At 40.3% G+C, this 21,808-nt stretch overlaps 1 protein-coding gene across 3 annotated transcripts in view; it reads right to left on the bottom strand.

Annotated features, from left to right (window-relative positions):
* Positions 1-21,808, bottom strand: part of TFCP2 (transcription factor CP2) — a 47,950-nt gene that overhangs the window by 20,953 nt on the left and 5,189 nt on the right. For 2 of the 3 annotated variants that reach the window (XM_008140681.3, XM_008140682.3), the window contains exons 2-3: positions 5,053-5,204; positions 274-350 (exon numbers count right to left, since the gene is read on the bottom strand). In XM_008140681.3, the coding sequence (XP_008138903.1) occupies positions 274-350; positions 5,053-5,204 (229 nt within the window). The remainder of the gene's footprint in view (positions 1-273; positions 351-5,052; positions 5,205-21,808) is intronic. The other variant, XM_054719073.1, reaches the window with a different exon arrangement.

The following is a 21,808-nucleotide window of genomic DNA, read 5'->3' as shown; positions in this document are numbered from 1 at the left end:
AACAACAACACAAAGTATCCAAAGAGAAAGGGAAACTTCTCTCAAGAGCTCAAGGATGTTACTGTATTCCACCTGAAAAGAATTTCACTGAGCCACGAAACTATCCTGACATGGAGTGGTAAGCTCTGAAAAATCTATGTGAATTAGAGGGTTTCACTCTGACCCCACATTCTGCCAGCAAACTGTAGCAGGTAAGATATCACCAAGCCTTTTATGGAAGCAAAATAATGTTACAAAGAGTCAATAAAAAGGATGTTTTTCATTTTCTTTTACCTTCACCAACTTGCCATTAATTTCTGGAAGTTCTCCAAGTTTCCTGTTGTCTAGCATTCGGATTTCATAAGACTGTCCTGGAAGAAAAAGTAACTACGTATTACATTCATCATAATTAACTTTGCAAAATTCAGAAAGAAAAAAACTCAGTTGGGAGGAGAGTTTCCCTCTGGTTCATGGTGGCAGCAGCGAGTTGAATTTTAGGAGAGCAGTGTTCTCTGAAGAATCTAATGTATGGGGCCACCGCACTTTTGTTGGATGGGCTGAAGGACGTGAGTCCTGGGGATGCGGGAAAGAACTGTCAGAAACATCCAAGCGTCCAGACTCAGGCAGGAGGCTCAGGGAAGAAGGGGGTGCTCAGTGGACCTGAGGGCACTGAAGAGGGAGCTGGAGCCTGTGTGCTGTAAGAGGAATGAGAGGAGAAACCCCTTACTCCCATGACACTATAGGCTGTGGCGTGCTTCCCCCTCCCCCAACCGTTTGCCTGCAGGTAAACTGAGGGGCCAAAGTCGGATCCAAGTATCTAGAATAAGCTCTAGCCTTGGAGCGGCTAGAAAATGGCCCACACACGAATGAATACACCACCGCCCTTCAATACCCCAAGGAATATTCCTCTCTCAGACAGATTGTGATTTGGAATTACTGAATGATTAAAGATTCCTCTTTCTTCACACCCCCACTTCCAAAAAAAGGCATTTTTAGCAACATTTTTGGAGCTTTGAAAGTAATGTTAGATTCTGTGTGGGATAAAAACATACATAAGCCCTGGTCCCTTTCCTCAATTTAATGTAGCTGGAAGCTAAGCTATTTCCTGGGTTTAAAAACCCGGTTTTTGTCCTCACTGGTTTGGCTCAGTGGATAGAGCATCAGCCTGCAGACTGAAGGGTCCCAGGTTCGAGTCTAGTCAAGGGCATGTACCTTGGTTGCGGGCACATCCCCAGTAGGGGGTGTGCAGGAGGCAGCTGATCGATGTTTCTCTCTCATCGATGTTTCTAACTCTCTATCCCTCTCCCTTCCTCTCTGTAAAAAATCAATAAAATATATTTTAAAAAAAACAAAAACAAAAACAAACCCCCCCCCAAAAAAACCCGGTTCTTCCATTGTGTGCCCTTTTCAAATTTCTTAATCTTTGCCTCAGTTGCCTCAGCCTCAAAACAGGAATATTTAGTAATCTTCTCACAGGGCTGTTGACAGGATTAAATGTCTTAATACATATAAAGGATGTAAAACAAGGCCTGGCACTTAACGAATATATGAATGTAAGCTGTCATCATCATTGTCGCATTATTGCCAGCATCATCTAGAAGTGCCAGACACACTATAGAAAAAGAAGGGTTTCCAATCACTTAAGGATAGAGTAAAACTTAGTAACAACCTGTCTATCTTGAGAGAGTATAGACAGAATCATATGAAAGTTTGTATCCCCCCAAATATCTTGTTTATGGATGTATGACAGGTAGTTGAAAGCAGAAACTTCCATAAATTGCCTTAGAGGCAAAAAAGAAAAAGGAATAAAATTCAGTTGGTTGGATATATAAGAATATAATATTATTAGTATTAGTAACAACAACTACAATTCTTTACTATATGCTAGGCACAGTGCTAAATGTTTACATACATTGTATCATTTAATTTACACAACTCTCTCTAAGGTATTATCAATCCCATATTTTTAAATTTATTTTTTTTAATATATTTTATTGATTTTTTACAGAGAGGAAAGGAGAGGTATAGAGAGTTAGAAACATCGATGAGAGAGAACCATCGATCAGCCGCCTCCTGCACACCCCCTACTGGGGATGTGTCCGCAACCAAGGTATGTGCCCTTGACCGGAATCGAACCTGGGACCCTTCAGTCCGCAGGCGGACGCTTTATCCACTGAGCCAAACTGGTTTCAGCATCAATCCCATTTTTACAGATAAGGAAACTAAAACATAGAGTTTATGCAAACATAGTCATATCAATTGATGCAGAAAAAGCATCTGACAAAATCCAACATCCTTTCTTGGTAAAAACCCTCAGCAAAATGGGAATAGAGGTATCATACCTCAACATAATAAAGCCTTATATGACAAACCTACAGCCAACATTATACTCAAAGGGCAAAAACTAAAACCATTTCACCTAAGAACAGGAACGAAACAGGGATGCCCACTTTCACCACTCCTGTTTGACATAGTACTATAAGTGCTAGCCATAGCAATTAAACAAGAAGAAATAAAAGGTATCCAAATTGGAAAAAAGAAGTAAAACTGTCATTATTCACAGATGACATGATACTGTACATAGAAAACCCTAAAGACTCCATCAAAAAATTATTAGACTTAATAAATGAATTCAGCAATGTAGCAGGATACAAAATTAATGCCCAGAAATCTATGGCATTTTTATACACCAATAGTGAACTTACAGAAAGAGAAATTTAAAAAACAATTCCATTTACCATTGCACCAAAAAAAATTAAGATACATAGGCATAAACTTAACTAAGGAGGTAAAAGACCTGTACTCAGAAAACTACAGGACACTGAAAAAAAAAAAAAGATAGAGGAAGACATAAACAGATGGAAGAATATACTGTGTTCATGGATTTGTAGAATCAACATCATTAAAATGTCCATACTACCCAAAGCAATCTATAGATTCAATGCACTCCCCACTAAAATACCAATGGCATATTTCACAGACCTAGAACGAACTCTCCAAAAATTCATCTGGAATAAAAAAAAGACCCCGAATAGCTGCAGCAATCCTGAGAAAGAAGAACAAAGTAGGAGGGATCTCAATACCAGATATCAAGCTATATTACAAAGCCCCTGTTTTCAAAACTGCCTGGTATTGGCATAAGAACAGATATATAGACCAATGAAATAGAATAGAGAACCCAGAAATTGACCCAAACCATTATGCTCAATTAATATTTGACAAAGGAGGCAAGAGCATACAATGTAATCAAGACAGTCTCTTCAATAAATGGTGCTGGGAAAATTGGACAGATACATGCAAAATAATGAAACTAGACCACCAACTTATACCATACACAAAAATAAACTCAAAATGGATAAAGGACTTAAATGTAAGACGGGAAACCATAAAAATTTTAGAGGAATCCACAGGCAGCAAAATCTCAGACATATGCAGAAGCAATATCTTCACTGATACAGCTCCTAGGGCAATGGAAACTAAGGAGGAAATAAACAAATGGGACTGCATCAAAATAAAAAGCTTCAGCACAGCACAAGAAACCATCAGCAAAACAACAAGAAAGCCCACTGCATGAGAGAACATATTTGCCAATGTTATCTCCAATAAGAGTTTAATCTTTACAGGGAACTCATACAACTTAACAAAAGGAAGATAAACAATCCAATAAAAAAATGGGAAACAGACCTAAATAGATACTTTTCAAAAGAGGACAGACAGAAGGCCAAGAGACATATGAAAACATGCTCGAAAGAGATGCAAATCAAAACGACAATGAGGTATCATCTCACACCTGTCAGAATGGCTATCATCAACAAATCAACAAATGACAAGTGCTGGCGAGGAGGCAGAGAAAAAGGAACCCTCGTGCACTGCTGGTGGGAATGCAGACTGGTGCAGCCACTGTGGAGAACAGTATGGAGTTTCCTCAAAAACTAAAAATGGAACTCCCATTTGACCCAGTGATCCAACTTCTAGGAATATATCCCAAGAACCTAGAAACACCAATCAGAAAGGATATATGCACCCCTATGTTCATAGCAGCACAATTTACAATAGCAAAGATTTGGAAACAGCCTAAGTGCCCATCAGCAGATGAGTGGATTAGAAAACTGTGGTACATCTACACAATGGAATACTACGCTGCTGTAAAAAGGAAGGAACTCCTACCATTTGCAACAGCATGGATGGACCTGGAGAGCATTATGCTAAGTGAAATAAGTCAGTTGGAGAAAGATAAATATCACACGAACTCACTCATTTATGGAATATAATGAACAACATAAACTGATGAACAAAAACAGATCCAGAGACAGAGAAACTTCGATCAGACCATCAAACCTCAGAGGGAAGGCATGGGAGGATGGGGGGAAGGGGGAGAGATCAACCAAAGGACTTGTATGCATGCATATAATCCTAACCAATAGACACAGACACTAGGGGGTGAGGGAATGAGCGGGGATTGGGGGGTTGGGGGGATAAGGGCACATATGTAATACCTGAATAAATAAAGAAAAATAAAGAGTTTATGCAACTTGTCCAAGGCCATACAACTGATAAACAATAATGCTGAGTGGGGTAATTCTTCTCAAATAGTAACCAGTAAGGATGTTCAGGGAACATAGATTAGAAAAAAGAGGGAGATGGAAACTGAAAATGGGCACACAGACAAAAGAAGCTATTAATATATATCTCATATGACATTAAAACTCAAATATCTGAAGTAAGCCTTGGATTTTGACAGTCCACACTAGAAAGATGCACTTTAAAAAAAATGTTTATATTGATTTCAGTGAGATTAAGAAGAGAGGGAGAGAGAGATACAAACATCAATGATGAGAGAGAATCACCAATTAGCCTCCCCCTCTCAACCCCCACCTGGAATTGAGCCCAAAACTCCAGGCATGTAGCCTGACAGGGAACCGAACCTTGACCTCCTGGTTCATGGGTCGACGCTCAACCACTGAGCAACACCAGCTGGGCCGAAAGGTGCACTTTTCACATAAAGTGTACCTAATTAAATATCATGAATTCAGCAGGTCTGCAGTAATACTAACAAACAAGGACGCATCTAACCTTGATTGAGATATGTCAGGGTTTCGTCGTGGAGTTTCACTGCTGGAGAGGTGGCAGCACAAAGCACATACTGAAAAGGTAGGATTTTATTCTCATTATCAGGAGGCAAACTTGACTCTTCTTGCTTAAAAATGGGCAAGGCAAGGACATCACTGAAATAAAACAAATAAATGACTTTTGTTAACATCTGACAAAGGTGCAAGAGCAGATTTATTGTGGAAGCAATTTAACTGCAATTTGCTTTGGCAAACCATAAATATTACTCACTTTTCTGGAGTTTCTTCCCAACTATTCAGTTCAGATTACCAGCTGTGATATTCCCCTAACCACAACAATATGAGCAATGACATATATTCACTGTTAAAACCACCTAAATGCCCAAAGACTGTGTTTCTAGGGAACATAGGTGTTTCTAAAAGGGCTCTGAAAATCGTATGTAGAGTTCCAAAATCACAATTTACGATATTCAGTAATATATTTGTTCTCTGAAATGCACCAACTGCAGTATCTTTATTGTGCAGTCCCCCTTTATCCACAGTTTCAGTTACACGCAGCCTGAAAATATTAAATGGTAAATTTCAGAAATAACCAATTCCTAAATTTTAAGTTGCAAACCATTCTGAGTAGTGTGATGAAATCTCACACTATCCTGCTCTGTTCCACCCAGGACATGAATCATCTCTTTGTCCAGCATATACTTGGTATACGCTACTCACCTGTTGGTCACTTAGTAGCACTCTCAGTTATTAGATAGTTACAGGAAGAGAGAGCACGAGAGAGAGAAAGAGGAAGAGGAAGAGGGGGAGAAAGAGAGAGAGAGAGAGAACACGCACATATTCCTTTAATTACAGAGCAATAAAAGATGTTAGTCTTTGGGAGACTTTGTTGCCATACATTCTTTTTTTCTACATTTTTAAAAAATATTATTGATTTGAGAGAGGTGGGGAGGGGGGGAGAGGGAGAGGGAGATGGAGAGAGAAAGAGACAGAGAGATTTGTTGCTCCACTTATTTATGCATCCTTTGGCTGATTCTTGCATGTGCCCTGACCGGGAATCAAACTCACAACCTTAGCGTATCAGGACAATGCTCTAACCCAGTGGTCGGCAAACTGCGGCTCATGAGCCACATGAGGCTCTTTGGCCCCTGGAGTGTGGCTCTTCCACAAAATACCACGTGCGGGTGCACACGTACAGTGCGATTGAAACTTCATGGCCCATGTGCAGAAGTCGGTTTTCGGCTCTCAAAAGAAATTTCAATCGTTGTACTGTTGATATTTGGCTCTGTTGACTAATGAGTTTGCCGACCACTGCTCTAACCAACTGAGCTAACCAACTGAAATCCTGGGCCAGGGTGCTATACATCCTTAAGTACATCACATTTGATGATTCCTTGAAAGGAAGGGTTAGTGAAGATTACTAGGAATCAAGGAAAATGAGATTTTGCAACATAGCAACAGCTCAACCTTTAGGAATGTAGAGTGTTTTTCTTCCTTCTCAAATGTCAGTGCCTAGCAAGGTTAATATACGTATAGCAACAGTTCCTAGACTTCTCAATATAATGTGGCATTACACCTAACCCCTCATGACTAAGCAAAGGACTATCATTTGAAGCTGGAATTCTAAAATTGATTCTAAAGTTACCCCTAAAATTAACTCAAAATAGTACAGCCAAACTCAATACATAAAACTATATTTTCTCAGAAGAGGATTTAAGATCTAAAAACTCAAATATATCTGAATTACTCATGTTCTTGGTACACTGAATTTCTTTTACTCTGCTGTGGGAACAAGAGTATCATTCAATTCCTCATTCCTATAGGTGGAGGCTAAAGGTCACCAGTAACTACAGTTCTAGGTCCCTGCTTATACCACAACAATACCAAATTCAACGAGAACAATTTTGGAAATACACAGAAGTCTCCTCTTTCTTATAGGTAAGTTGAGTACAGATTAGGAAAACCCACTCTGGCAGACTCTAAGTAGTTGCTATCAATGTATAATTTGGCACTTTATTATATTCTGTGATTCCTTCGTGTATTTAATTCATTCAGTGAAACATATGCAATTTGAAGGAGTAATTTTTTTATGTGCTTATTTGTAAAATAGAGGCCTGGTGCACAAAATTTATGCATGGGTAGGGTCCCTAGGCCTGGCCGATGATCAGGGCTGATCAGGGCCTTCCTTCATTCCAGAGGCCCCCTGGTGGTCGGCACATGTCATAGCAAGTGATTGATGGAACTCCCGAGGGGACACTTTGCATATTAACCTTTTATATATATAGATAGATATTTGTTGGTATGATTTATATTTTTGTTTATTTGCATTGTCCCAAATACTCAGCCCTAATACACTGTAATCATTTTGGAATTCTCAACATTTCATAGTACCTCTAATCAAGGATAAGGATACAGAAACCTTACTGTTAAAAAGATAAATATTTTTTTTAATTTTTTTAAAATTAATTTTTAGTGAGAGGAAAGGAGAGGGGATGGGAAGGAGGGAAATAAAGAGTGAGAGAGAAATATCTATGTGAGAGAGAAACATTGATCAGTTGCCTCCCGCATGCATCCTGACAGGGGATTAAACCCACAACCTGGGTATGTACCCTGACCAGGAATCAAACGAACTCCCCACCTTTTGGTGTATAGGACAACACTCCAACCAACTGAGGCACCAGCAAGGGCTAAGTACTGTATATTTTTAAGATATGCATCGCTAAGTGGAAATCCATACGTGGGAGTAGAGGCATAGCAGAAAGCATTATTAAGAGTGATCTTCTCTGTAAGTAACTTGGATTCCCTGAAGAGCTGCTTCTGATATAAATTACCCTTCTCTGAGTAGTCTCTACTAATTCACAACTATGGTTTAATTTTCTCCCTCAGGCCCACCAGCTGTGGAATGCTCTCTTCTAAAAAGATCCTACAGCCCTAACCGGTTTGGCTCAGTGGATAGAGTGTCGGCCTGCGGACTGAAGGGTTCCAGGTTCGATTCCGATCAAGGGCATGTGCCTTGGTTGCGGGCATGTCCCCAGTGGGAGGTGTGTGGGAGGCAGCTGATCGGTGTTTCTCTCTCATCGATATTTCTGACTATCCCTCTCCCTTCCTCTCTGTAAAAACCAATAAAATATATTTAAAAAAAAAAAAAAAGATCCTACAGCATAGAAAGGGAGAGGTTGGATGAGCTCTATCTTGAGTAAGAGAGGCAAGCAGACAGGTGTCCATAGCATCTAAGGAAATTAGAAACTAACTGGGGACAGTAAGATGTCATTAGCTCCTTCTCTATTTTATAACCTACATTTCAGCATGATGAAAATATCTGAAAACATGCCAATCCTATATAATAAAAGGCTAATATGCAAATAGACCGAATGGCAGAATGACTGGTTGCTATGACATGCACTGACCACCAGGGGGTGTGTGAATATGGTGGGCATTGGCTGCGGCGGGATGGTGGAGCAGGTGAATGGGGGCACCAGACCAAGGCAGGGTACTGGTTGCTGTCATCAGGGCGAGCCTCTGGTGGTTACTGAAAATTCTTTGCTCCCACATGCCGTGGTCCCTCCCGGCGTTCGCACCTGCTGCTGGCTCCGGCCCCACTCGCACCCACTGCTGGTGCCGCTAGGGCCGGCCCCATTCACACCTGCAGCCAGTGCCAGAGCCACCGCTTGCACCCGCTGCTGATGCCTGGCGCCGGTCCCGTTCGCTTGGCGCCATCAGCAGGTGCAAGTGGCTGCTGCCAGCCCTAACTGCCCCTGAGGGCTTCTCCACCTCCCCCTGCTCCTGAGGGGTGATCGGGGCAGCAGCCGCCGCTCGCACCCGCTGATAGCGCTGGCCCCGCTTGCATCCGCTGCTGGTGCCGGCCCCGGCGCCGGCCCCGGCCCCAATCGCTCAGCTCCGTCAGCAGGTGTGAGCAGGGCCAGCTCTATCAGCACATGGGAGCGGCAGCAGCGGGAGCGGGGCTCCCGACAGACAGGGAACCTGGGGCTGTGGCAGGAGGGGTTGGGCGGGGGCGTAGAGGATGGGCCGAGACCTGCCCCTGTGCCTACCGCAGTCTTGTGGCCCACAGTTCCTTTCAAGGTGCACGAATTTGTGCACTGGGCCCCTAGTATCTCTATATTAGTTATAGTGTAGAAGGGCAAGAATTGAAGATACTACATTCTATTCTGAGGTCAGCTTCAAAAGAAAAAAAATCCAGTAAGTAACCGGTCATAAAGGCCCTGGCTAGGGAGGTGAGTTGGTTAGAGCATTGTCTGGATATGCCAACATTGTTAGGTTGATCCCTGATCAGGGCACATACAAGAATCAACCAATGAATGCATAAATAAGTGGGATAACAAATCAATGTTTCTTTCTCTCTCAAAAATTAATAAAAAAAATATATTGTTAAAAAGAACACCAACAAATGCTGGACAAGACATTTAAAAAAAATAACTGGTCATAACATGTTTAAAGAGGAGAGAAAATAACTGATTTCCTTGGATTTGTGGCAAAGAGAGATGGCCCTTCAAATTTTAATATGAAGCCAGTGAGATGTCCTGACTACTGAGTAATGGTGAAATTACCTTACTTTCTTGGTTAAGAGCCTGCTGTCACAAAGTGATAAAAGATTTCTGCTAGCTGAACATCTAGTAAAAAATCTCATTAAACTAAAAAGCAGCACATATAATTTTTAAAATTGGCTTGCTAATTATTCTACACCCAGAAGACTAAGAAATAAGTAGAATTATATTCTGAACCTAATTTGACCAAGAAGAAGAAACTGATCAGAAAAGAGGAAGTGGTGGGAGCCTCAAAAGAAAGCAACCCAGCCAAACAGACAGGAAGGACAAGGAATACAGCAGATGTGATTCCTAGTTTTTTAAAGAATAAGCTTCAAACAGTGAAGACAGGACCCAAGCCCATGAATGTGAGGTACTAAAAGGGAACACAACAAGATTGAGTTCGCAAAAATGAAATTCTGCCAATTTCACATTTTCTGAGATGGAGGGGGAAGAGGATAGGAGGTGTCTAGAAAGACTAGACAAAAAGCTCAGCAATCAACTCAGAATTAGAAGGAGGTGCACAATAAAAATACATACAAAGGAAAGAAACTATTTTTTTAGGTGGTACTGACATAAATAAGAAGCAAGGCTGCCGAAACCGGTTTGGCTCAGTGGATAGAGCGTCGGCCTGCAGACTGAAAGGTCCCAGGTTCGATTCCGGTCAAGGGCATGTACCTTGGTTGCGAGCACATCCCCAGTAGGGGATGTGCAGGAGGCAGCTGATCGATGTTTCTCTCTCATCGATGTTTCTTACTCTCTATCCCTCTCTTTTCCTCTCTGTAAGAAATCAATAAAATATATTAAAAAAAAAAAAAAAAAAAAGAAGCAAGGCTGAGCTGAAACCCACAATGTGCTGAGACTTGCAAAAAAGGTAAGAGAGCCCTAACTGGTTTGGCTCAGTGGATAGAGTGTCGGCCTGTGGACTGAAGGGTCCCAGGCTCGATTCCGGTCAAGGGCATGTACCTTGGCTGCGGGCACATCCCCAGTGGGGAGTGTGCAGGAGGCAGCTGAATCGATGTTTCTCTCTCATCGATGGTTCTAACTCTCTAATCCTCTCCCTTCCTCTCTGTAAAAAAATTAATAAAATATATATATTTTTAAAAAGGTAAGAGAGGCACAGGTCCGCTCTTTGATGTAAATGGCATATTACTAGTTAATATGAGGCAGAGACAGAGGAACATCTCAATTCCTGTTTTTCTCCTATCTTTTCTGTAGTAGTAGTAATTTTTAAAATGAGGCAAGTATAGTCTCCATACCTTAACCAGAGTGATCTGACATGAAATCTGGGAAAGACTAAAAGAGATTATTAAAATAATAGTTTGAGTATTTAGGCAGGGCATCAGGGATTACTAGGAGCCATAAGCAAACAAACTCATATTCCCTTTTTATATGATTTGACTGGGGAATGCTGGAAAGATAAATATTTCTGGTTTTTACCAATGTATAAAATAAAGTCTCTCTTGATATCTCTGTTCAAGGTGAAAAATATGAATTTTGCTACAGTTAAGTGGCTTTACAGATAACTATACAACTGTATCTAAAGAATGCAGCTAAATCTAGGAGGTATAAGCAGTATTCCACAAGACCCCAGAGAAATTCATCCCCTGCAACATTTTAAACAAATAAATGACTTGATAAGGATAATAAAAAGGATGATGATCAAATATGCAAATCACAGGAATCTGGTATGGAAAAGCAAATATCCTATATGATAGAATAAACTTTTAAAAGAATTCTAATTGGCTGGAACAGGAGGCTAAATCTAACTAAATAAGATTTAATAAGGATAAATATTAAGCCATAGACTTAAAACTAAAAACAGCAAAGTGATCCAATATATGTAAGAAAGACTAGGGCTTTAAAAAAATCGATTTCAATGAGATAAACAGTGTGATATGGTTGCCAAAAATGCTGATATCAGCTTTCATGAAAAACACCGTGTGGCCCAGCTGGCATGGCTGAGTGGTTGAGCATAAGCCTCTGAACCAGGAGGTCACGGTTCGACTCCTGGTCACATGCCTGGGATGCGGGCTCAATCCCCAGTGTGGGGTGTGCAGGATGTTTGTCTGAAGCAAAGAAGTCTTGTTAGATCCACTCTATAAAGATATTCAATTCCCAGTTCAGGGTTGAAAGAGTAGGAGGCCTCTTTAAAATGTTCTCCAAATCAATGGGGCACGCTCCCTCTTGGGAGCATGCCCACACCTTTCTTCCCTCTCAGGCATGCATCTCCGAAGCTCTAAGGGTCCCCGCCAACCAGGGGAGCAATGGGCAGTGGCAGCTTGTCCCAGGCTAACCTCCTGAACCTGTCTCCAAGGCTTCCTTTCTTCTGACTTCCCAGTGAGCCAAAGCAGCCCTGACTTGGCTCATTTCTTTCCCATAACATTTCTAGAGAGCAAAATCAGCCTCACCTAGTCTCTCTCCTGCTGCTTCTTCTATACTAAGCCCTTCCTTGTTTCATTGTCCCCAGCTTTAATAAACATTCTCTAAAAAATAAAAATAAAAAAAATAGCCCAGCCAACATACAAACCAGGAGGTCACAGTTTGATTCCAAGCCAGACCACATGCCCAGGTTAGGGGCTCGATCCCAAGTAAGGGCATGCAAGAGGCAGCTGATCAATGATTCCCTCTCATCATTGATGTTTCTCTCTCTCTCTCCCTTTCACTCTGAAATCAATAAAGATATCTTTAAAATTAATTAATTAAATTAAAAAATTAAAAAGGACCTAAATGTTTTGAGCCTGTTAAGGTCTTAAAAGCTGTGTTGGGATATGCCTAGGGATCCTATATATTATTAGAAAATACTAATAGGTATATAGTATTCTCTAGTATATAGGAAATACACTAGTTCACTGCTATTATAGTCCAAAGTATATGCCATAGCATCTGCTACAGAAGGCAGCAACCAATTGATAACTACAAAAGTCTGTATATGGGCTAGACCAACTGGCTCATGAACCTGTTTATATCTTTTAAAATTTCATTTCTACTTTTGTGTATTTGCCATGACAAAACAAGGCACAGATAACATCTGGGCATGCTAAACCTTGTATATACCAAATCCAAAAGACTTATCAGTATAGTATTTTCTAACAGATGATTCCTAAAAATTATACTTCTTAAATTTTTAAAAAATATATATTTTACTGATTTCTTACAGAGAAGAAGGGAGAGGGATAGAGAGTTAGAAACATCGATGAGAGAGAAACATCGATCAGCTGCCTCCTGCACACCCCCAACTGAGGATGCGCCCGCAACCAAGGTTCATGCCCTTGACCGGAATCGAACCTGGGACCTTTCAGTCCGCAGGCTGATGCTCTATCCACTGAGCCAAACCGGTTTTGGCATACTTTTTAAATTTTTAAAAAATTCTCACCTGAGGATATGTTTAGTGAGAGGGAGAGAGAGAGAGAAAGAATGAATTATCGATTTGGGCACCTCCTGAACACACCCTAACTGGGGATTGAACCCCCACCCTAGGTATGTGCCCTGACTGGGAATTGAACCCACAATGTTTTTGTGTACAAGAGAACATTCCAATCAACTGAGCCACCCGGTGGCCAAGGCTAAAAATTATATTAATTGAAGTCAAGACATAAAAAGGTTTTCAATTCTTAGGAAGTTTATATCTTATCCATTTGGGCAAAGTGATTCTAATGAACTATGATCTCAGAATACCCTCTTCTAAAATGATGTATGAAGTAGCTAGTAGTAAATGGAATAGAAGTTGCCTGAGGTATTGTACATGTGAGAGAGCCATCTTGATTGTCCAACATAAAGCAAATCTGCAACATCAATCCAGGGATTCATGAGAAGTCAAATTATTGTTTCAAGCCACTGCATCTTTGGGGTGGTTTGTTAAGTAATAAGATAGAGCAGTGGTCAGCAAACTCATTAGTCAACAGAGCAGCAAACCGCGGCTCACGAGCCGCATGTGGCTCGCAAGCCACAGTTTGCTGACCACTGAATAGAGGAACAGGCCCCTGTTCCAATGTTTCTATAGAATTCTTTACGACAAAACTCAATAGTAGTGGTGAATATGTAAAGGAAGATATTAAATCGCTCACTCACACACACACACAGAAAGAACAAAAGGGTACATTCCAAAAGCCATTGTATAGCACTTAAGAAAAAATAAACAACAAAGCACAGAACCGCTTTACTTACACAGTCAAACCTTGGTTCTCGAATGTCTCCTATCTCAAACAATTCAGTTCTCAACCACAGAAAACTGTCTCAGTTGTCAAACAAAACTTCGGTCTGGACCTAACAATCCTTTCATGCTGATACCTATAGGATGAGTCATGAGTCTCTCAGATGGCAAACAAAGGAGAGAATGCTGGAGTATGAGTCAGTTTACTGCTAAATCTGGTGTTAACTGCTCAGGAAACTGTGCTGTAAATATTTGAGAAATATCACCATGACAAAGGAGTAACAAACCTTGCAATAAACTTGTTCAGTGACAGTGCAAGTGTTTTGCTTCAGGCAATTGTTAAAACACAGGCAAAAACAAACATCATTGGATAGGTTTTTAGTGAGACAGAGGCCCAGGGAGCCTGAAGCAAGTTCTAGTGGAGCAAAGAGGCAAAAAGAGAGACAGAATCCAGGAGAACAGCTACCTGACTTTTTTTATGGAAGGGGACTCCCCAACAATAACATCCCTCCATCGCTCCTCTCCATGTTCAGTCATCAATAGCTCTCAACATTAAAGGTAAGTTCTAGGATGTATGTAAATTTTTATTTCTTACTGTACATTTCATTTCCTTTTTGTTAAATTTTCACTTTCATTTCATGTCCTTTTTAAAAAGTGTTTATATATTAAACAGTACATTAGACATGTGCTATAGTATACAAAGAAGGTTAAAACGGGGAATCATTTGGGGGTCCGGAACAGATTAATTAAATTTACATTATTTCTAATGGGAGGGAAAATGATTCAGTTTTCAAGCAAATCGCTTCTCGAACAGCCTTATAGGATGAATTAAGTTTGAGAACCGAGGTTTAGCAGTAAACTGACTCATACTCGTGCATTCTCTCCTTTGTCGCCTGAGAGACTCATGACTCATCCTATAAGTATCAGGGTCTAGAACTGAAATTCTGTTGGACAACCAAGACATTTTTCCGTGAACAACTTGGTCGAGAATTGAATTGTTTGAGATGGGAGACATTTGAGAATTGAGGTTTGACCCTACTGTTCCTGGAACTATTTTCCAGGTCTCAATATGGTCTTAATATTCTTTAAGTACTTTAAGTAGGTGCTTTTAGGTTTAAACCATTCTATTTCTTCAGCAGTTAAGAGAGACCAGAAGCTTGAATAGCTGTCATGTACCCCTCAAAGTTTTCCCAAAAATATGAAGCTAATTTGTTTTCCCTCCAAGTTTTTGAATCTCCCTCATTTCTACCCTGCTGAGTTATTGGTCACTAATTTACTTCTATAAGCAATGTGTTTTTTATTTTTCTTTTAGGTGAGAAAGTCACTAAAAACTTCTCATTTCAAATGTCTGCAAGTCTTACTTATTTTGGAAGTGGAAAAGTATCTGACCAATGTCAGATACTTCAAGAGAATTTATAAGATATTCAATGTTTAATCAGAGACCTCTGAATCACAAAGTCCTACCTCAGGAGATTTGCCAGATATAGGCCTGCTTTCTCAGGTTTTTTCCTGCATTACAGGATTAGCTCTTACCAGCCTACAAATCTCATTAAAACACTGCTAATTGAAAACATCACCTGTGGCATCATTAGTACCAGGCTCTTTTATTAAATTTCAGAAATTACTGACTCTTCACATTAATAGCAAGGTGATGAATGGCAACCTGCAACAATATTCATGGGTTATATATTCTGGAAACCTGACAATTTTGATATAGAAAGCAGAACTCCCCTTTCAGTATTCAAAGCTTCTTTTCAGGTCCAAAGTGACCACCTTTGGGGTTCTTCTGCCTTGCCCATTCCATCCCCACTACCACACCTAGCTTCAAAGCCATACAATCTCCCCAGTCCCCAGTTCCTCCCAGTAGTAAAAGATAAGCACAGATATTTCTCTGGGTTTTTTTTGGTTTGTTTTCTTTTTGCTTTTTTTAACTTTAACTGGAGAAATCCTGTAAGTACCAGAACATTAGTCCTATGTAATGGTAAGAGGCTTTAGCTATCCCTTCTCCCTGTAAGCTCAGTGGTAGGGCTTATAAAAATTCTCCTCCTTCTGCTCCTTCAGACCAGACCTTTGATGAAGGCCCTTTCTTCTAAAGTGGCCAACATGTTCCAAGATGCCCTTGTCTAGGTCTGATGACGCAATCACAGCAGGTCTGTTATTTGCTCCCTTTCTCTTTTTTAGAGAATTAGTTACATCTCTAAGAATATGCAAAGCAGAAGATACCCAGTTCACTGAGCTTCAACCCTTCTTAGGAATAATAACTAGCTTTTCATCATTATCCTCCCATCTGCAGCCAAAGTAACTTCTAAAACTGTAAATCTAAAATATCATTGCTCTGTTTACATCAAGCATGTCAAACTCACGGCCCACAATGAATATTTTTGTGGCCCAGCCAATATAATAGTATGTAAGAAACGTTTTAATAAAATTTTTGTAATTTAATTTTTGCAATATCCTGTTATACATAACTAGAGGCCCGGTGCACGGATTTGTGCACACTGAAAGGAAATTAATTAGAAGGTGGCCAGTGGAGCAGGACTGGGCGAGAAAGGCCGGACATGCCCTGGAGCCATCCTCCTGTGGTCCCTGCCTGGCCGGCCGCACCTGGGGCAGCGCCAAGGCTTAAAAGGTGTCTGCAGAGTGAGCGGGGTCCCTCTGGCAGGTGGGGTCCCTCGGCCAGGCCTGTGGAGATCGGGCCGAAACCGGCAGTCCAACATCCCCCGAGGGGTCCCAGAGTGCAAGAGGGCACTCTGCAAAGTTGCTGTCACTCAGCAGCACCTGTGTTGAGCGTCTGCCTCCTGGTGGTCAGTGAGTGTCATACTTACCAGCCGGTTGGCTGGTCAGCTGGTCACTTAGCCTTTTATATATATAGATTATTAATAACGAACTACGTTTGCTAATGACTGATTACTATAATCGTGTTGCATTCATTTCCCTATGCGCCTTACACGCAGGCACACCACTACTCTCCACTAATACCAGCAAAGAATATTTTAGCAGCTGACTGCCACATCATTAGTCTTGTACTGACTTGTTTGGTGTGCGCAACAGGAAATATTTTGTTTTTGGAGAACAAGAAAAATAGGTTTATTTGCATTACACTTATTAATTTGTGCAGTTATTCAGTGTGTGGTAAGTTACTAGTAATGTTCAAGAAAAAATATTAATTTTTATTAAAATGTTCTATTTTATGTTAACAATTACTCATTTATTTCAGCCCTTTGTATTCCGCATGTCTCTATCGAAATAAACCTACATTTCTATGAAAGTTGAAGCTTTTGTTTTTTTTCAGCCCACATAAACTTTGTTTATTTGACCCGTGTTAGCCTTTGAGTTTGACATGCTTGGTTTACATGCTTCCGTAGCTTCTGAGTGAAATCACGATAGTTCTCAACAGAGCTCCCAAGGCCCTTCCAAACTGGACCTGCTTACCTGTACAGTCTCATCTCATTACCTTTCCCTTTCTAAAAGTTCCAGCTAATGAACTCAAGTTCCTTTTCCTTGCTGTCCTCTACTCCAATTCCTCTCAACTATTACCCCAGGAAGAGTAATAACAAATGCAAAGGCCCTGAGGTGGGTATGTGCACAGCATCTGAGGAGCTGTAAGAAAGCCAGATGTGGTTGGGGCAGAGCAAGACAGGAGAACAGAAGTTATGGACAAGATGTCCAGCGAGGCACTTCATGTGTATTAATCAGAACTGAGGCTTTTATTTAAAGTGAGATGCAGCCCTAACCGGTTTGGCTCAGTGGATAGAGCATCAGCCTGCGGACTCAAGGGTCCCAGGTTCGATTCCCGTCAAGGGCATGTACCTTAGTTGCGGGCACATATCCAGTAGGGAGTGTGTAGGAGGCAGCTGATAGATGTTTCTCTTTCATCGATGTTTCTCTCTCATCGATGTTTCTAACTCTCTATCCCTCTCCCTTCCTCTCTGTAAAAAATCAATAAAATATATTTTTTAAAAAATAAAGTGAGATGCAAAATCATTGGAGAGTTTTCAGGAGGAAAGTAACATGTTCAGTGGTTGAGCGTCAACCTATGAACCAGGAGGTCACCGAGTAACAACAGTAAACTCTAGGGAGGGAGTAGAATCTGATTTCCAATGTTACCACATTACAATACTCAAAATGTAGTTCTCAACAACAAAAATTATGACACATATAAAGACACAGGAAAGTATGGTCCATTCATAGAGGAGAAAAAGAAATTGACAGAAACCATCCCTGAGCAAGCCCAGATACTAGATTTACTATTCAAAGACTTTAAATTAAACTGTCTTTTCCCCCCTCCCCAAACTATAGAAGAAAGTTTATTTAGAAAGTCACAGAGGTAGAAGAAGTGAGCCGTAGAAGAAATGGGCTCAGGAAACAAGTTACAGAGGCAAAAGAAGGGTTTTTGGAGCTCAGAAGAAAGAGAAAGGCAATGAGGGAAGAGGGTGGGGAAAGGAGCAGGCACACTCCATAGAGAACCACTAAATTAGCTGTCTTAAATATGCTCAAAGAACTGAAGGAAACCATGGACAAATAACTAAAGGAAATCAGAAGAGCAACGTATGATTAAGTAAAGAATGGCAATAAAAAGATAAAAAGTATAAAATGGAACCAGACAGAAGTTCTGGATAAGAAAATACATTAGCTGGGGTTAAAAGTTCATAAACAATACTGAAAAACAAAGTAGGGGGACTCAAACTTCCAAATTTCAGCACTTATTTCAAAGGTACAGTAATCAAAACTGTGTGGTACTAGCAAAGAATAAACATATCAACCAACAGAATAGAACTAAGAGTCCACAAACAAATCTTTATATCTATGGCCACTTGATTTTCCACAAGGGTGCCAAGAAAATTCAATGGGGAAAGAAATGAACAAATGGTGGATAGGACAACTGGATATCCACATGCAAACAAATGAAGTTGGATCCCTACCTCACTCCATATATAAGAATTAACTCAAAGTAGACCAATTACCTAAATATAAGACTCTCAGAAGAAACCACTGGGTAAAACTTCATGACCTTTGATTTGGCAACAGATTCTTAAAGTTGAAACCAAAAGCATGAGTAACAAAAGAAAACATAGGTAAACTGGAGTTCATCAAAATTAAACACTTTTGTAAGTCAATAGTTTATAGTATTGTATTGGTGTTAAGTTCCTGATTTTATGTAAGAGAATTTGTGAAAAGACAACCTACATAATGGGAGAAAATATCTGCAAACCATTTATCTGATAATGATCTAGTATCTAGAACATATAAAAAACTCTTACAACTCAGCAACAACAACAAAAAAAAGACAATCCAATTTAAACCTGTGCAAGGGACTTGAATAGACACTTCTCCAAAGATATACAAATGATCAACAAGCACATAAAATGATGTTCAACAACATGGCCTTTAAGGAAATGCAAAACAAAACCACAATGAGATACTACTTCACACTCACTAGGATAGCTTTAATAGAAAGGAAGAAAGATAGAAAGAAAGAAAGAAAGAAAGAAAGAAAGAAAGAAAGAAAGAAAGAAAGAAAGAAAGAAAGGAAGGAAGGAAGGAAGGAAGGAAGGAAGGAAGGAAGGAAGGAAGGAAGAAAGAAAGAAAGAAAGGGTGAGGATGTAGACAAAGAGAAACCCTTGTATAGTGGGAATAATTCAGATGCTGTGTAAACAGCTTGGAAGCGCTCTCCCTCTCAGGAGCACACCCACACCTTCCCCTTCCCCTTCCCCCCAGGGATGTTACCTTACCTTTGTCTTTCTCTCTCCTAACCTCCAAGGGCCCTCTTTTTGCTTCCATAACTTGTTTCTTGAGCCTAAGTAGCCCAGCTGGCTCACTTCTACTACCTCTGTAACTTTCCCTTATAATTTAAAATATATGTATATATATTTATTAATTTTGGAAAGGAAGGAGAGGGAGAGAACGATAGAAACGTCAATGATGAGAGAGAATCATTGATCAGTTGCCTACTGCACACCCCTCCTGGGGGGATGTTGGAGAGCCAGTTTCAGCCCAATCCCGCAGGCCAGGCCAGGGGACCCCACTGGTGCATGAATTCGTGCACAGGGCCTCTAGTTTGAAAATAAATACAATAGCTTAGCAGTTCTTGAAAAAAATTAAGCATGTACTACATATCTATTAGAATAGCCAAAATCTAGAACACTGAGAACACCAAATGCTGACAAGGATGTGAAGCAACAGGAACTCTCACTCATTGCTGAAGGGAAGCAAAATGGTACAACCATTTGGAAGGACAGTTGGGCAGTTTCTTACAAAAGTAAGCACATTCTTACTATACTAGAGGCTCAGTGCATGAAATTTGTGCATGGGTAGGGTCCCTAGCGGCTGCTGGCTGCTAGCTGGGGCCTTCCTTCGTTCCGCACTGCCCCCTGGTGGTCAGTGCACATCATAGTGAGCAATTGAACTCCCGGTCGGTCAAACTCCTGAGGGGACAATTTGCATATTAGGCTTTTATATATATAGATGATCCAACAATAACATCGCTGATATTTACTCAAAATAGTTGAGAACAATCTCCACACCAAAACCTGAACATGGATGTTTATACAAGCTTTATTCATAACTGCCAAAACTTGGAAGAAACAAAGATCTCCTTCAGTAGGTTAATGGATAAATAAATCCTTCCAGACAATGAAATATTACCCACCACTAAAAAGAAATGAGCTATCAAGCCATGAAAAGACATGAAAGAATGTTAACTAGATATTACTAAGTGAAAAAAGCCAATCTGTAAAGACTACATATTGTATGATTGTAATTACATGACACTCTAGTAAAGACAAAACTATGGAGACAGTAAAAAGAACAACAGTTGCCAAGAATAGAGGTGGGGAAATTAATGGGCAGAATATAGAGGATTTTTAGAGCAATGAAAATATTCCATATTGACACATATATATACATCATTATAAATTTGTCTAAACCCATAGGATGTACAACATCAAAAGTGAACCCTGCCGAAGCCGGTGTGGCTCAGTGGATAGAGTGTCAGCCTGCGGACTGAAGGGTCCCGGGTTCGATTCCGGTCGAGGGCACGTACCTTGGTTGCGGGCACATCCCCAGTAGGGGGTGTGCAGGAGGCAGCTGATCGATGTTTCTCTCTCATTGATGTTTCTAACTCTCTATCCCTCTCTCTTCCTCTCTGTAAAAAATCAATAAAAATTAAAAAAAAAAAAGTGAACCCTAAGGTAAACTTTGAGTGATTAGGATGTGTCAATGTAGGTACAGAGTGTGTACCACTCTGGTGGGGGAGGCTCTGCATATATGGAAGCAGGGGGTATATGAGAAATTTCTATACCTTCCTCTATTTGCTGTGAACCTAAAACTACTAAAAAAAAAAAAAAAGTTCTTTAAATTAAAAAAAAAAAAAGTTAAGCATAGAATTACCATATTACCATATGACCCATCAATTCCAATTCTAAATATATACCCAAGAGAAATGAAAACATATGTCTAGTAAAGCATGGTGACTATAGTTAATAATACTGTATTGCATATCTGAAAGTTGATAAGCGTAAATCTTAAAAGTTCTCATCAGAAGAAAAGAAATTTTGCAATTATGTACAGAGACAGATGTTAACTGGACTTATTGTGGTGATCATTTCATAAAATATACAAATATCAAATCAGTACATTGTATACCTGAAACTAATATAATGATATGTCAATTATACCTCAATAAAGAGAAAAATATGTCTACACAAAAACTTGAACATGTATGTTTATAAACATTTTGTTATTTCCTTCATAAGCATAATGCTAGCTACCATCCTATCTAATAAAAGAGTAATATGCAAATTGACTGTACCTCCGCTACACCCACAAGCCATGCCCACCAGCCAATCAGGAGCAAGTATGCAAATTAACCCAACCAAGATGGCTGCAGCCACAAAGAAAGCAGGAGGCTTGGGTTTCCCCGGCAATGGAGGAAGCCAAGCTTTCCGCTTGCCCTAGCGGGCCCAGGCTTCTGCTCAAGGCTACAAAGTTTCAATTATAGAAGATAAATAAATCCCAACAAAAATGGCTGTGGCCACGGAGCCAGCAGGAGGCTTGGCTCTACTCAA

The sequence above is a fragment of the Eptesicus fuscus genome, chromosome 7 (assembly GCF_027574615.1).
Source record: "Eptesicus fuscus isolate TK198812 chromosome 7, DD_ASM_mEF_20220401, whole genome shotgun sequence".
Lineage (NCBI taxonomy): Eukaryota > Metazoa > Chordata > Mammalia > Chiroptera > Vespertilionidae > Eptesicus > Eptesicus fuscus.
The sequence above is the reverse complement of the archived record's forward strand: the minus strand, read 5'-3'. Positions and strand labels throughout refer to the sequence as shown.